This window comes from Larus michahellis, chromosome 11 (genome assembly GCF_964199755.1).
Source record: "Larus michahellis chromosome 11, bLarMic1.1, whole genome shotgun sequence".
Lineage (NCBI taxonomy): Eukaryota > Metazoa > Chordata > Aves > Charadriiformes > Laridae > Larus > Larus michahellis.
In genome coordinates this window covers 1,313,864-1,330,449 of record NC_133906.1, presented here as the reverse complement: position 1 = coordinate 1,330,449, position 16,586 = coordinate 1,313,864, and the positions used below count along the sequence as shown (strand labels likewise).

Below are 16,586 nucleotides of genomic sequence, written 5' to 3'. Positions count from 1 at the left end.
AGGAAAAGAGCAAGAAGCCACAAAATGAACCAAAGTAGTTGAAGAAAACCCCACCAGAGACCACTTTTCTGAATCTGTCATTTATTTTTCTCCACACCAAATGTGGAAGAGGAAAGGGAAATTAATTCAAAAGGCACCCCATGCTAAAGCCATCAAAAAAGACATCTTGAATTGTTGCAGGCAGGCCGGCAGCAAAGCCAGCAAGAGATGAGACCACAATTATTGCCGAGAGGCTGCCGTCCCCAGGCTCCCGCGAGGCAGACCCTCACCTCCACTTCGACGGCAGCCGGCCGCAGCCACGCAGGCAGGAGGAAGGGGCAGGCGGGCGTGAGCTCGTCCTCACCAGCACGACATCTGAAGTAGCATTGGGTTTCCAAACCCTGTCCCGTTCAAATGCAGCAAGCAAATTAATCCTTAATTTGGGTAGCTCTGCTGGCTACAGTGACCGTCTGGCAGAAGGGCGGTTTAGCAAGGAACAGTCTGACCCCGGGAGAAGTTTTGGAGCTGAGCTCCAAGCTCAGAGCTGCTTCTTGCTGCTTGGAGTTGAGTTATTTTACTTACCTCTAAAGTCTCCTGTTCAAGCCTTTCATCCTCTCAGCCAAGAGATGCACGGGAGGTGTGGGATTGACAAGAACAGTGGAAAACAACCCTGCTGCAGTATTAGGTGAGACGACAGGCAATAACAGAAAATTGTAGTATAATTCACTAAAAATGTTCACTGCACAAGAGGGAAATCCCTAGGACACCAGGCTTTCCTACAAGTGCCTGTAAAGGAACAAAACCTGATGCTTTCTTGGAAAGTCTTACGACTTCCAACCCTGATTAAAATTTTTCTCGGCATTTTCCTTACTCGACTTGGTGGCAGGGTTGCCAACTTGGAAGGGTGCACAGGGCACTGGCCACCACAGGCCTAAGACAGAGGGGCAAGTGTCCAGTCCCCATTCATGATCCAAAGCCAGCAGCGGGAAGAGAAGCAGGACCAACAGAAAAGGCTCCAATTTGATGCAGATTTTAAGATGTCTCACTATTACAAGTTGTCCCACGGGTTTGTGTACGTGCGGGCAGTTTGGTTGCTAGGCTGAACTCCCCTGCAGAGGTACCTCGTTTGAACGTGTGCATAAAGTCCTCGTCCCAAGCCGTGTCCTGCTCCCAGCCTTGCTCGCTCCTTTTCTGATGGTTCAGGCCTGAAGGGAAGCTGCTCTTTTGTTTCCCATCTGGCTGTTGGCGGTGAGTGCCCATTTGCGCTTTGATCGTGCAGACACACAAACAGGTTGTGGTTCTGGGGCTCTGAAGTTCACCGAAGCGGCGCAGAACCCTTCAGCCCATCGGTAGTCATCAAGTGAGAGGGTCTGATGACCTTTCTCTGATACAAGCTGCTCGGTCATCTGAGAACAATTGTTATTTTTGACTATATCTGTGTTCTCCAAGGAGATGTGGGATGGAAATTAATTTTTCTTCCACACTTGGAGGGTCCTGAGTCCTGCACTTGGTCGCTCATCTTGTTTTTCACTCAATGCTACACTTTTGGTACGCTTGGTAAGCCTGGTTATTTGTAACACTTTGCTACGTAAGTCTGTTCAATGCTTCAAGCCTTTATTGTGCGGCCATGCTGTGATCTACTCGGTGTGCTGCGATCCACGTGTCCTCCCCAGCCTAAAAACCCATCGCCATGTGCCAGTCCTCTGCCACTACCCATGAGGAAGGGATGCCGAGCCACACAGCACCCCCGCCAGCTACAAGGTGTCGCTAGCAGGGCTCTTAGCGCCACTTCACATCTCTCCGAGGGGCCCTTCCTGCCCCGGATGAGGGCACACGGCCGGCCTCTGCCTCACAGGCCCCAGCCCTCCTCCAGGAAGGGGCCTCGGGCTCTCTGCGGTCCCCAGCCTGAGGCCGGACACCGCCTCCTGGTGCAGGGAGGGCGGCAGGGGAGGTGTCGGCGGCTACCGGGGCGCGGAGTGCCGCCCGGGCCCCCTGCACTACCCCAGGCCCAGGCCGGGCCCCGGCGCCCCCGTTCCTCAGCGGCCCCACGGCGGCGGCGCGGCCGGGACTTCTTCCCGCCCGGACTTCTCGCGAGAAACCGCCGTCACGCGCAGCCGCCTCCGTCACACCGCACCTCACGCAGCCGCCGGATCCTTCCGCGCGCTCTCTCCCCCTCCCCCTTCTGGAGAGTTCTGCACGGCGGCCGCAGGACAAATAGTCCCCGCCGCTCCCCCGCCTCTACTCCTCTCTCCCGCCCGGGCCTCCCCCTTCGCTCCCAGCCCTGCCGCGGGCCCCGCCGACCCACCGCCGTGCGGCGGCGGCGGAGGAGGAGGTGGGGGGGGGGTGGTGGTGGTGTGTGTGAGGGCGCTGCGGCGGAGTGATACGCGGAAGGCCGGCGAGGAGGCGCCAGCACATAAAGAGGCGGCGGAGGGATGCGGTAGGAGCTGCGGCAGCGGCAGCCAGGTCCAGCCCCGCCGCCAGCCCCGCAGCGCGCCCGGCCGCCCGCCGGCCCCCTCCCTCCCGCTGCCGCCTGCTGGGGGGGGTCTCCTCTTCCCTTCCCTTCCCCCCCTGCTCTCTCTCCTTCCCCTCCCCCCTTTCCCTCCCCCCCGCCACCTCCGCGCTCCTCCCCCCTCCCCCCCCCCTTTCTACCCCTCCCCCTCGGAAAATAGTCCCCGCGGGCTGCCCCCTCCCCGCCCGCCCCTCCTCGCCGCCTCGCGCACACAATGGCGCTGAAGAGAATCCACAAGGTAAGGGTAGGGCCGGGCCGGGCCCTGACGCCGCCGCCGCTACCGGGGCGGCCCCGCCGCGCCCGCCGGGCCCTCGCCTTACATAACCCCGCCAGGCCGCCGCCGCCCCGGGCCTGGCGGTAGGCAAGGCCGCGCCGGAGCCCCCGGTGCCGGGTCCCGGCTGAGGAGGGAGGGGGAGGGCGGTACGGGCGGCCTTGCCCGCCCGAGGTGCGGGGACGGTGGGCCCCGCCGTGCCGGCAGCGGGTCCCCCCAGGCCTGGCCTGGCGCTTTGTTCCTTCACTCGGGGAAGGGCCCCCCTCGCCGTGGGCCTTGGGGTTCGTGGCCTGTCCCCGGGGCGGGGACAGGCCTAGGCGGCTCCTCCGGAGCAACGTGGCCCACCCCAACCCCCCCCCCCCACCCCCGGAGGCCGGGCCGCGAGGGGGCGCCGGCGGTGGGGCAGGGCAGGGCCTGGGGGTGTTGCGGGGAACGGCGCCGGGCCTGGGGGCAGCGAGGAGCCCCGGGCTGGAGCCGGGGCCGGCAGTCCCCGGAGAAGGAGCCCGGAGGAGCAGAGCGCTGCCCGCCTGGAAGTTGTGGCGTGGCTCCTCCGGGAGCTGCTTCCTGTTCCCCAAGGAGCCCCGGTCCCGGTAGGGCTGAGCGTAGTAAACTCGTCACGTTCAACTAGTCAAAATAGCGCGATTTATTGTTTTAATGGAGCCAGCGGTGCTCCGCCACCTGAGTTATCGAGTAGGGTTGTAGGGGGAGGCGTGCGAGGTGCCTTCTTCTCCCGGAGCAGGGGGTGCACTGCGCTTGGTGTCCCGGCCTTCTGGAAAAACACTGCTGCTGAGCCCCCTCTAGTCTTAGAACCGTACTTTGCTTGATCATCATAGTATCTTTTACGGGGGGAAAAAAAAGAGAGGATTGTTGAAGTACACTTTTATTACCTCGGTGAGTCAGACAGGGAATTTATATCCTCTTCCCTGCAAAACGTGTAGCTGTCAGTTTGGAATCTCCATGTAAGGTTTCAGGTGTAGAAGCCAGCCCTCCTATGGGGATTGTGGTCTCTGTTACTGTGTAAATCTAATTTTTGTCTAGAACCAGATGTGAACATGCTACCTAATATTTAAGATCAGCTTGCTAGCTCTGTTTTGTATGTAGCGTCAGATTTGGGTTATGTGTTAACATCTTTGCTTTGATTGTAGGTTATCTTGAAGTTTTTGTGAAGCTTCGTGTGTCGTACTGATCAAATTAAAGCTAAGGTGGAGAAGAAAATTGGAAGAGAGCTTGAAGGTTTATGTATGCTTGTGGAATAAGTAGAGCTTGAAAGAGAAGGATTTTGAGTATAATTTTAGTGTATTGAAATTTCTAGAGAAGGGTATGGTAGCGGGTTACATAAGGAAGTTGTGCTCCAGCTGGGTATCGTTTTTCTGCAACATTCCGTCACTTTGGCGATACTCAATGCGCCGTGGAGATGGTTCCCCAGCGCGTTTGTGGGCTCGCAGGTGTTCTGAAAGAGCCCTCCCTCCTCGGGAGCGGATCCTGGGCCTGCTGTCGGAACAGGCCGAGGAGATGCGGCAGTGAATGCTGAGCAGGGTAAATGTGACTGCTGGGGGTGGGGGGCACACACAGATGGTACAGGCCCTTTGTAGGGAGGGTGTATCTTCTATCGGGTAACTCGGGAAGCAGGAAAAACTGCTTCATTGTAGTTTAGTGCGTGCTGAGGTTCAGGATTCAACACTCTTCTCGGAGCACTTCTGTTTCTAGTCTGTGGTTTTTAACAGGAGAGAAGCTGAATGTGTCGAGTCTTTGTTAACATGGGCCGATTCTTCATGCTGCTTTTCAAAGATAAAGAGTCCTGAGGGATAATGGGGACTGTGTATGGTTACGAGAGTCTCTTAAAGCCTTGGGAAGTAGTGAGAGCGTTGCCGAAGCAGTGGTGTATATTGAGCTCTGCAAAGTACCAAGTATTTCAGTCGAGTAAGTGTGAGGGCTGTTGAGGAGAAGGGGGATGATAGGGCTGTAGGCAACACTTCAGCAAACAAAGTATGCGAAGGGAAATAAAACTGCTTGTTCCAGCAGTCCAGGTGCTTTAAGTTAGATGAGAGTTAAGCTACAGACTAGAAAGGAGCAGTCTTGAGTTACTGTGGTTGTCTTGCTTAACTACTTAAGTGATAACCACTGGTTGTTTACACCAGCTATTTTAAACCCCATGGAGAGTGTTCATATCATCGTCTTGTTTTTGTTCTGGTCTCTGGGAAAAGCAGCGGTATCTTGCATGTAGCGACCATCCCTGTCAGGATAAGGAGGGGAACAGCAAGTTTCCAACCTTTGCTGTTGTACCTTGTGGCAAGAACAAAAGCCTGCAGAATGTGGATCAAGTAGGAATAATCCCAATAGACTTGAGTACAAAGAAGCAATGAAAAAGGAAAGCTGCTGCTTAGGCAGTTCTAAAGGATATTATCAAGTCTCGATATGTCAATGTGCAAGTCTCGGTCTTGCCACTGGCTCTTGTGCTTGGCAGTTTGGGTTTTATGCTCGACTGCAGGCTATGGGGTTTTCTCCAGAACTTTTGTGTCCTTGGATACTGTAGGGATGAGAACTTGGAAACAAGCATAAAGTAAACCTTTGATACAGTGTTACCTGCAATGGCCTTTTGTGTGTTGAGCTCTTCTGGGCTGGAAGAGGGGCAGAACAAGAAGTTTTTTGCAGCTGGGTAAGTAGTGGTGTGGCTGGTGCATGAGGTAGCGCAAGAACCTGCGTGGTCCATCCCAGCATGTCTCTGGTGGCATGGCTACTCTTGGGGTTATCCAGAGACCGGAGCTGGGATAACGTGTCTGCACGCACCAGCAGCAGCTGTTGTTTAAGCAGATGCTCCCAAAGAGCTGGGACTGGAGACCTGCTCTCAGATTGCTGCTTGTGTTATTCACCGCAGTCTCTCAGGCAGTGGTGGTCTTAGTTCTTGTTAGGTGCTTACGTGTCCGAAACTTGGAACTCTTGTGAGAAACGTTTGGGCAGTGATGCCAGCCAGACTCCCCCTGAAGTGTGGGGATAACAATTTCATTGTTATTTTTATATATATAACAATGATCTATTTTAACATGGGTATATTTTTCTAAGAAATGCAATGTGAAGATAACCAGGGGTAGGACGGGAGTGATACCAGAGGGCTATAATGAATGGCTTCCATTTTAGGGTTTAAGCCAGAACGCTTCGGTTTAAGCCGCATGCCCATCTGTGTTGCTTATCCTTAGGAAATGTGTTACCTATAACTGAGTAACTAGGGCACGGTTTGGAGCTCTTTGAATAGGAGAGCAAGTAAAAGGTTAGTTCACTGTCTTTTATGGGTTCCCCCATATATTAACTGCTTGATGGACCCTACACTGAGGGGGAAGGGGAAATTGGAGCTGTGCTCCAGCCCTTCTGAAGCAAAACATTTTCTTATAGCAGACGAATGGTGGCTTATTCCTGCTGGTAACGTAGAGGCCCAAAAAACAGGTAGTGCTTTGTGGAACTATACCACGTGTTCCATAGTGATGTCCCTGTTCAGCTGCAGCAGATGATGGGTACGCCTCTAGCTTGGAGCTGCTCGACCTCCTGAGGTGCTTAAGTATCACTTCTGCCAAAATGAACTCTGCCCGCGGGTGGGATGCAGTAGACTTGCTGGCTGGTTGAACGGCATTAGCGTTCACAGAGTTGTACGTGTGCTACCTGTGCTGAGAAAACTTTGTGTTATTTCTGCGCTACCAGTTCTGCTTTACAGTAGCCAGTGGGAACAACTTGGTTCTTCCGTTACGGCCTCTTGCTGCGTTCATGGAGCTGCTAGTGCAGCCCATCTGTGTTAAATATCTTGGGTGTTGTTAGTACAGAGAATGCTGGTTAAGCTTCTGTTAGCTAGCTAGGCTTTTTGATACTCGGCTTCCACACCACGAGGAAGTTAGACATTGCTTTGGTCTTGCTATTCAGGCTTTAGAAAAAAAAAAAGTAGCAGTTACATCAGAGCTTGTTTATAACGTGTACCTTGGTTATTGCCGTATTTCATGCAGCTTGACTCTTCTCATGCTCCTCACTTAACCGCTTGCTTTCTCACTTTTGCTGAGTCTTGTAAGAACTCAAAGTCAGTGTATCTGAGCCGTTTCAAGCATTGAAAAAGCCGATTCTGTGAAAGGGAAGGGATTAAAATCTTTCTGAAGACTAAAATGCTTTTCTTAATAGGGGTAGTAGCCTTAGAATGGCAGATGCTGTGGGATCACAGAAGTCCTGTAGGCCAGGAGAGCACCTGTGGGTGCTGCTGATCTGACCTTGGTGTGCAGGTGTGGGTGCCACCTCGTACAGGGTCTGGCTTGGCAAGTGGAGAGCAGAGCTGAGCGAAGTGCGTGGTGGATGTGGGCTCTTACCCCTCACTCAACACAGTACCTCCAGTGACAGACAAAGGTAGAACCGTCTGGCCCAAGGAACATGCAGCAGGCTCTCGCCCAACCTGATGTCCGCGTTGGCCCTGCTCAGGTGGCTGGCAGCCACTCCTGGCGCCATGGTCCTGCTGCTGAGGTAAGGCAGAGTGCTGTCAGTTTGACTTTGGCCCTCGTTCCGTATTGCTTGGCACTGCTGCCTTGAAAGCCGCTAACAATTTGTGGCTAAGTGGCTGAAAGTTCCTTTTTGTTTAGATAAATCACAATTTTGTAACGTAGGCCTAGATTGCTTGTCACAGAAGGGTTCGTGGGCTTCAGGCAAATAGACTTGCTAAAGGCAGATTAAAAGCTTACACCAGCAACCTGAAGCAAAAATTAGGCTTATAATCAAGCTGATGATGTGGTCTCTGAGTAAATTACAGTTCAATTCTGGAGTAGGGAGGAAAAAACATGGAGTCCAAGCTAAAAGGACTTTGGATAATCTTTGTCTGTTTGGAGGGGTACATCTGGTGTGTTGGAGTGTATTTGGGGAGCTCTGTTGTGTACCAAGGTTTATTAAAATAGCTGGAACTGACTGCTAAAGGCTGGTGGCGTTTACTTGCTTGATTGGCTTCTTGATGTTGGTTATTCTTACTAAAGGCTGTATTAGCATTAACTTAGTCCTTAAAACTAGTCTTATCTTCTGGATGGAGCAGTTTTTACCATGAGCGTGTTAGCCTGGGGAGGGAATTGTCTAGAGGAATAAATTTGAACTTCTCTAACAAATGTCTTTGGAGTTTACAATTAAAACTAATTATAACTTGAAACATGTGCGGGCTTAAACTTGAAGGTAAGACTTAAAACGCTTGTGTTTGATAGTGCTTTAAAAACTTCTTGTGTGGTTTGTGAGCTCCTTGGTCAAGATGCATTACAGTGCAGTGTAGCAGCTGCTGGGACGGAGGGTGGTGTGGGTCTGAGGGAGATGTGTGGCACTGGCTGCCCGGTGTGCCCGGAGGCCCGTGACTTGGGAAGCACAGCCTGGCGTAAGCACGCTCCTCTTCCTTAAAATGCCTTCCTGGAATTCCTGAGTAGGAGTTTTGTTTTTTTTTTTTGGGAACATAAGAACACAATTAAATCTACTTCTGGAGCCTAAATGTCCATTTCTTGTGTGAGTTTTGTAGCTTTTGGAGTATCTGTTTCAGGGATGTAATGTCAGTAGTTCTGTTCAACTTGGCCTTTGGGCCAGACACCTGGAACTTTGCTTTGCTTTGCACCATGCTTCCACTTCCTCATTTTTGCTGAGGAACTAATTAATAGTTTTAACTGTAAGATGGGTCAAGTTAATGGTATGATCTGCAGCAGTAGGCCCAACCCCAGGGGTATTCTGCTGTAGGGGAGGTGGCAGAAACTTTAAGCGCTGTTAAGTTGGCTTCCTAGCCGAAGGCAGTTCGGTGTGAGGTGGCCTCCTGGGAGCTGAATAACTCAAACTGAAACTTCATCTAAAGGCTGCTTGAGTCTTCACTTTTAACTTCCTAAAGCAAAGCCTTCTGCACGTGCTTAAGGATCAGAAGCTGTCTCAAAGGGTAACCAGCTACGGCTTTCTTCAGGTTTTGGGTTAAAATCAGCGTTGTCAAGATCAGACTTGGTTATTGCCTTCCCTAGAACACAGGGAAATACAGCGGTCTTGCAGCTTAGGATCCGATGCGTGCAGTCACGGGTGGTTTGTGGATGATACTGAACTGTAACTGAATCCCATAAAAAAAACTTGTTCCAATTTTATGTGAACTCCAGAGTCATTTGTTCTGAGTTACAAACCAGCTGGCTCTCTCTGGAAGCAGAGGCCTCACTAGGTCTGACGTTGTGCTAGCAGTACCTTGGAAGCTGCAGAGAAGTCTTCAAAAGGCAAAGTAACCTCTCGGACAGATGGGAAAGCGTGGCACTGTGCTGTGGATGCTCCTCTCCCTTGTGCCTGGGTAAATGCAGCCATACGTAGCCACCATTCCTGTTTTTAAACTTGGCTCGGCAGGTCTGACCAGTGACTAGTGGAAGTCTTACTTGAAGAGAATGGCGTGTTAAAGCGATTGTCTGTGCCCTGCCAGGAAATCAGTAATGTGTTAGCCTCGCCGGAGCATGGAGGCAGTTGAGGGTCTGCTGCAGCTAGAGGCTTTGCTTCAGTGTGTCCTGTTATCCGACCTGTTGTTCTACGAAAGCTGGGAGGTTTTCTATTACAGGGGTTTGAATTGAGAGTTGTGGCTGAACTTTTCCAAGCGAAAGGAGCTTACGCGTTGCTTTTTACACAGGCCTTTTAATCTGTGATGTTTCCATCTGTGAATTTATAGAGCAGAACCTGAAATGCTGCCTTAGGTGAGAGCTGCATCACTGAGACAAGTGGTATGAGTGTTCATTGTAAGCCATCTCTTTCTGGTGAGCTACTGTACACCGCTTCAGAAAACCAAAGTATTCCTTCTAGCTGCAGCTGAAGACTGAAGAGAAAGAAATAGTATTTTGAGGAGAAACAGGGCTGCTGCTAACTGAAGGTCACTGTTGTCTCTGTGTCTGTTGTGAGGCTCATCTCCTGTGGTATCACTGAAGGTGTGTTGTTTCATCCAGTCTGGTGAAGTGGCGCTTTTGGGCAGCAGGATGTAGGGTGAAGGTCAGGGCAGCGTTGGAGATGGGTGTTGTACTAGTCGGTAAAATATGTGCTTGAGGTGCAGCCTTGTTTACAACTATTTCCCCTTTTATAGTCGGGAAGGTACGTGCTGGGTTCTTAAATATAATCCATAGTAGGTTGTGGTTTTGGGTGGAAAGCATGGATTCTTCCAACTGTACTCCTTCCGAGTCCAGTGTTGTTGCATCATATTAATGCCTAAAACAGGAGTGAAGGGGATGAGAAATGGTAGAGAGAGGTTTAGATGTGTGGCGTATTCTTAATAGATACGTTTGGGGGTTTGGGTACTGTAGTATTAAATGGCCTTTTCCAGAAGGGTAGAGTCCAGTAGCATTTGGAAGTGGACTGTACTCTTTACACCTTTAGATAGAGTAGGTCTATTCCTGTTTTTAAGTTTCCATGCCTGTACTTGTGAATTTGTGCCCGTGGAGACTCACTTCATTCTTTGTAGCCACGGCTAGACTTGACCATGAGGAAGGTGTGTGGCCTTCGGGTGCCAGTGGAGCTGTGTGTAAGTGGCTGCGTGTTCCTCTGCACTGACTGCCTGGGGTGGCTCTTGGCCTACAGATGCTGAAGCAGAGCCCAGTGCAGGCTGTTACTCGGCGTTTTTCAGGCTGTCGCTCTCTGAAAACTTATATGGTATGTGCACTTCTCTAGGGTGGAGCAGTAATCTTCTGTTGCTTGGGATGATACTTGATATATTTAATGTTCTGGACTTAAGGCGTTGAGGTGTCCAGCGAGTGGTGTGAAGTGTGCTGGTGGGGAGTGAGAGCATATTACTGACCCTCATGCTGGCTGGTGCTTGCCACCAGGAGGTAAGGAAGGAATCCTCGCTTGGCTAAAGTTGGCTACTCTAATTTACGTGCATAACTGACAACTCTGAAGGGCTTTCCTCCTCCAGGGGGTATCTGGAGATGCTCTCCACCTTCAGGAGGTGGTAGGCTCTTCAGCAGGTGCTGTCCGAGTCCATGCTGAACCCTGGAGCATGGGAGCCCAGTTTGCTTGGGTCAGCACTGTCAGAAGCTTGGTGGGAGCACTGGAGGAGCTTCAGCAGTCTGGTGTCAAGGCAGGAGGTTTTCAGTTGGGCTTTTTAATAGTTGGGAGCTGCTGAGAGTGAAACCAAACTCGTGTATGCTTTACAGTAGTCAGGGTATGTGTGAAGCTTTGTATCTCTACTGCAGACTTCTGGAGGACTGCTCACTGAGGGGAAAAATCCCAAGATTCTCTTGTTTCGTGTGAGGCAGCATTCTTCTCTTGTAACAGAAGAGGGTTTGGTTAGTGGTGGCTCCCAATTCATGGGAAGTAGAAGCTGGAACTCCCAGGCGTCATCTATTCAAGAGCTTAAATACTGCCTGTAAATAACAAAAGGCCATTAAGTGACGAGCTTTTTCCATTCCTGCAATCAGCTTGTCTTGATCGTTGTCCTTAAATGTTTTGTCTATCAAAAGCTTCAGATAAGTCTGGTATCTGAAACTCCCTGTGGACTGTTGCTGGTGGCCCTTGCAGGCTGTGAGGTGAAAATGTGCAGCCAGGGACAGCACAGGAGTGTTTCCTGAATGCTAGATTTAGTTGTCCTCGTAATGGTTTTCTGGTGTTTATGTTTAGCTTTCTAGACTGAGCTGGCACAGAAAAAAGCTAGTATTTTTGGGCCTGTCATGCAAAGCAGGTCAATGGCTGAGCCAGAAATAGCAGACAAAGTTTTACTCTATTTGCACTTCCTGGTAAATGTCCACTTCCTGGGCAAATTGCTTGCGTGTGTTACTGGTGACAGTGTGGACTCTTTTTTTTTTTTTTTTTTCTTTTCTGATCTGGGCTGAAATTTTGTTTCAAATCGAAAGTTGGTGTAGATCAGAAGTGTTCTGAGTCACTCAACCTGTTTAGCCAGAACAATTGAGACTCATAATAGGATTTCTTTGGAGGAAAGTCTGACTGGTGCAGGGACTTAAACAGTGAGGATTTCCATTCAAGGGCTAGCAGATCTATAGGTATGGAAGGCCTTGCGTTTTGTTCCCTTTAACCACCTGTATTCACTGGTGCACGCATCTGGAGATGAAGCAACCACGGCTTACTGAAGGCTTATGTACTGCAAAAAGGCTACTGCAAGCTTGAGATGATACACTAGATCACTGGAGCTGGTGCAATACAGGGGATAAAATAAGGCTGATGCTGGGAGTCGTTGGATTGAGGCCATCTTATCTCTCTATAACCTAGAGATAGTGGAGTATATAATACCTCGGTAATGCATGGGCTTTCTTAAGTTATTATCGATGAAGGCAAACCTAATAGACCCTATGACTTGATGAGGGTGGCTGTGACTCAGTAGCATAGGGCAACCTGGAGAGGTAAGGGATGCACGTGCCAAGTGTGCTACCTGGGTTTAAGATGCATCTTTGCTTTCTGGGGTCCTGGCTACTAGTTTTGCGGTGTTGCCGTTCTTGTGGTTTCAGAAAACTCACTGATATGAGCGTTGAGTTTGTGAGCAAGAACGCTAGCTAAAGTGCTTCTAGCAGCTTTTTTAGCAGTAACATAATTGGATTTGAAATTAAATGAAATAAACTGTTCCTGTTTTCTAGGAGTTGAATGATCTGGCACGTGATCCTCCAGCACAGTGTTCAGCAGGGCCTGTTGGTGATGACAGTAAGTATGCTACTACCAGCAAACACTTGCAGTCTCTGACTCTTTTTCCTTCTAAAACAGGATGTCTAGTTCCTTAGCAAGAACCCGTGTGTTCCTTTTACTCCACATACTAATCTTACCTTTGCTGCCCTTCTGTATCCTTTAATACTGTCCCTGTGTGTCACTGGAGATCTGTGTCACTCCCATTGTATTGATTGGGCAACTGCGTGCTGAAGACATCTTAACTTACACCTTTCAAAGGAACTGCTCTGGCATTCTCATCGGGCGTGCTGTCTGCAGAAGTCGGTAAACTTCGGAAGCTCTGTGGCCAAACCAGCAAGCAGCTTCATACGGCTTTCTGAATGTCTTTGTTAACTAAACTATACATAGTGTTCTGTAGAAGTAAAAGAATCTGCTCCTAGTCCTAGATATTAGTACAGTGAGGTGAGGATTAACCGCATTTTATACAGGAGTGAGTTAACGCTACATTTTGTAAGAGGGCTACGCGTATTCTTTGGGGATAAGAGGTTAAAATGTGAAGGGAAGGAGAACTAGTTGGTAGAATTGTCAAGTAATGTTAGACGTTTAAAAAAAAATATTAATAGTTACTGTTGTCAAATGAGTTATAGGAACACTGGAAATTGGTTGTTCTTTAATTTGTTCTGTGCTGTTTTATTATAGAGCACACCAGAGCATAAGAACTGAAAAACAGGTTTGGTTCTTTATTTTTAGGCAGGATTTCACTCAATTTAGAATACTACTTTTGGCTTTCTCAATAAGCAAAACCAGAATGACGGAATCCTGCTGTCATGGCTGACTTGTTGCTTGATTTGGACGTAGCTGCTTAGGTATGAGATCAGAAGTGCAGGTGGAGCATCTGTCAGTAGTGTTATGTTTAAAAACAACTCAAATTAGTTGGCCCTGCCTGGTTCCATATAGGGAATACCCTAGGATGATCTTTTTGGCCTGCATATCGGCTGGTCGTCTTTCCTGTGCAATGTTGTTTGCCCGTTGTGTAATTTGGAGTGATTATTCTGTCCATTTCGGAGCTCAAGGAGCTGTGTTAAAGCAGGAAAAAAGCAGTTATTCTTTAAACACCTGCCCTTAAATTTTGTCTAACATGGTTTTACAGTAAGAAGATCCACTGTCATCTAGCACACGTATTTTTTTTGCTAGAGAGGAGGGCAAGATACATCGTGTGACTTGGATTAATGGTGTTGATAGGGGTGCTTCTTTATCCAAGTTCTAGGTAATGTTCCCCAGTCTGCCTTGATTAGCTGTAAATAAGGCAACTTAATTGTTGTCCCGGACTTCATGGTGGTTTTCTGTGAGAGGCCTTGCAAGCAGTCTGGTGGTCTCCATATTATTACGCTTTGTGGTGAACTACTTTTTTGTAGCAACGTTAAACTCTTGGTCATAGCTTAGATGAGCAAGATCAGTAGGATGCTTGCAGTGAGACAAGAACAGTTGCAAATTCACCTTTGGCTTTAAAACTTAGTGTACTTCGCCTTGGAGTAAATTCAGGTACTCGCGTTACGTATGAAATGCGTTGTCATTTAACGCTTAAAATGCCTGAGATAAGGGAATACGTTCACGCTCTGTCTTGTAGCAGCTGTGCTGTGTAGAAAAAGGCTACATAAGAACGCTTGGCACCTCTGACTGGGATGCCCATTAAACAGCATGCACCAACCTTGCTGTGCAACGCGGTCTCTGACGAGTGTGCGTTCAGTGAGGTGTCCAAGCTTGTGAGAGTAGGGGATATTCAAGTAGGGAAACCCTCCATTTCTGCACTGAGTTTACACTTAGGTGTCTTTTCTAAAAGGAAAAAATTAGCTGCCAAGATCATTCTGAATCATTTCTGGACTATTTGGAAGTGCTGAAGTGTAGAGCAACTTGCACACTCCTATAGAAATCTAGGATGAGGTTGAAAAAAGCACTTGAAACCTAAGAATGAAAATACTGCAATTAGTGGAGATGTTACTGTTTGGCAATCCTTTCAAACAAGTGAAAGCTGCGCTTGGTTTTGAGGGTTTTTAGCAGTAGTGTCGAGCTGATTCTAGTTATTCCACAACTTATTTCTGCTTTCAAAGTAGCATTTCAAAGAAGCTTACGGTTTCATGGAAGAGAAATTACTAAGATGTAGAGCCAGTCTGAGGCTTTTCTTTCCTTAAATTAGCAGGTGTGATTTGTGCCACGATAAACTACTTCATAGTTTCCAAAGACTGTCCAAGGTGATGGAGGTGGTCTGGTGGAGGAGGTGGTAACATAGGTTAGTGAATGCTTAAAATGGAAACATGCTACTAAATATGGAAAGCTTTAAAGTAATATTCAGTTTTTCCTCCTCCTGCCACCTTTCTGAAAGACCTCTAGCGAAAGACTTTTGCTATTGAGAGCAACACTTTGGATGTATTTCAGTGGGTAGCGGTGGCAGCAGCAGAGAGGTGCATTCTTAGAGATCCCTGTGCTCTAGGTCTGCCCTGCTTGCCTTGTCAGAATGACATTTCTCAGAGTTCGGGACATGCCGTGCTTGCAAAGTGCTGTTTCCTGGCTAGTCCAGCCGAGGTAAGCTGTGCCCAGTTGTAAGCTGCTTGTCCCTGTCGTTCATAGACTTTGGAAAATGAAGAGCTGTTTCTGCCTTGTTAACTGTAGGGACAGGATTTTCTTTCTCGAGTTGATGGAGTTCTAGCCCTCTTCCACCCACCTCTGGCCTTGGTTTTGGAAATATCCTTGGGACGGGATTGCACTAGGTGCTCCCAGAGTGCTGTGTGGTGGCTCAGGTCACTTCTAAACATGTACCTCTGCTTAGCTACTGAAAGTCAGCAACTCCCTTACTTCGTTAATAACTTCTTGAACAGCTGATTTCAAAATAAAGAATCAAATGAAATAAGCTCTGCATAACAAATCAGTCTTTTAGTTCATCAGACTTGTCTTGGATGTTGTGAGAATCTAAAGCTTAGCTTAAATAAGGACTGCCTTTGAGTCTGTGGTGGGAGCTGGGGAGGGGAAACCCTCACAACAAAACAAACCACCCTTCTAGCTTGCAAAAAGTTAAGTTTCACTGTGAAAGCATTTTTCTTCTCTGGTTTCTTTTTTGGTTTAAGACAATAGTTGGTTATATCAGCCTCTCTTTTCAGCGTGCGCAGATATGCAGGTTCACGTCCAGTGCAATCACCGTGGATCTTATCAGTGTCTACTGATGCCTGTGAAATTCTTGATGGTTTTTATGTGATTAGCCGCAATCTTCACTGCTGGGTTTCTGCTGCCCCTTTGTCCTCTTGTCTTAGGTTTCTCAGTGTCCTGCTGCAGGTGATGCGGAATTCTGCGAAGCTGACCGAACCTTTTAAAATGGGAGAACACTATGTATGAACTCATGAGCCACTGTCTTGATTTCCTGACTACACCGAGCGTAGGGTTTCTCAAGATGCTGGCTGGTGTTACCAGCTGTAATGCCCTTTGTAATAAACCCGCTGCTCTAACCAACTGCTCTTCTCCCCTTGCCTTGGCAGGGCTGTTCCCACTCTGCTTTTTTTTTTTTTCTCCCCCTTCCTTGTATGAGCTCATTCCCAGTAGTAATGCCTGTGCCATGTGTAATTAAAAACTGCTCATGCTAGACTGGAACAAGTAGTGCTGCTCTGGGCCAGAATGACTTCTGGCACAGGTAGTCTTGAAAGCTGTAGACACCAGTTGCAAGTTAAGTACACAGCTGCAGGTGGCTTCAACTTCTGTGGTTTGAAGACTTACCTTGCAACAACTGGAGTCTTCCGTACAGCTCCCCAGCCCTGATGATGGGATGTAGCTGACATCCATGTGGAGGGAAACTTCCCACGGGACTGTTTCACAAATAATTTAAGCTGGTGCTCTTTGCTCAGGCTAGTGTTAGAGCCTTTGGAGAACGCGGGAACCCCCAGAACTTCCTGACATGCCTCGTACAGATTAACAGCTTTGATTATTTTCCTTATGTTCTGCAGCATAAAGACATTCTTCATGAATCATCTGTATTACCAGATTAAGATGTTCTCTTGGACAGATGCATACGAGTGAGATTTAATTTTTGTCCATTTAACCCAAAGTGTGTACTAGCACGTCCTGGTCCTGAGTATTGAGCAGACTGTCATTTTCGCGTTCTCTTAAGACTTGTATTGCTTTCTGCTGCTTTAATGAAATCTTGAAGCCTTTGTGGAGACTAAGCTTAAATATTCAGTCAAGATACCACTG

General features: G+C 48.6%; 1 protein-coding gene across 5 annotated transcripts in view; it reads left to right on the top strand.

Annotated features, from left to right (window-relative positions):
* The first annotated feature begins 2,065 nt into the window (after positions 1-2,065).
* UBE2D2 (ubiquitin conjugating enzyme E2 D2) overlaps positions 2,066-16,586 on the top strand; it is a 30,986-nt gene continuing 16,465 nt past the window's right edge. For 2 of the 5 annotated variants that reach the window (XM_074604444.1, XM_074604445.1), the window contains exons 1-2: positions 7,143-7,247; positions 12,329-12,392. In XM_074604444.1, the coding sequence (XP_074460545.1) occupies positions 7,158-7,247; positions 12,329-12,392 (154 nt within the window). In that variant the 5' untranslated portion in view covers positions 7,143-7,157. Of the gene's footprint in view, positions 2,727-3,169; positions 3,350-7,142; positions 7,248-12,328; positions 12,393-16,586 lie in introns of those variants that run through there. The other 3 variants (XM_074604446.1, XM_074604447.1, XM_074604449.1) reach the window with 3 other exon arrangements.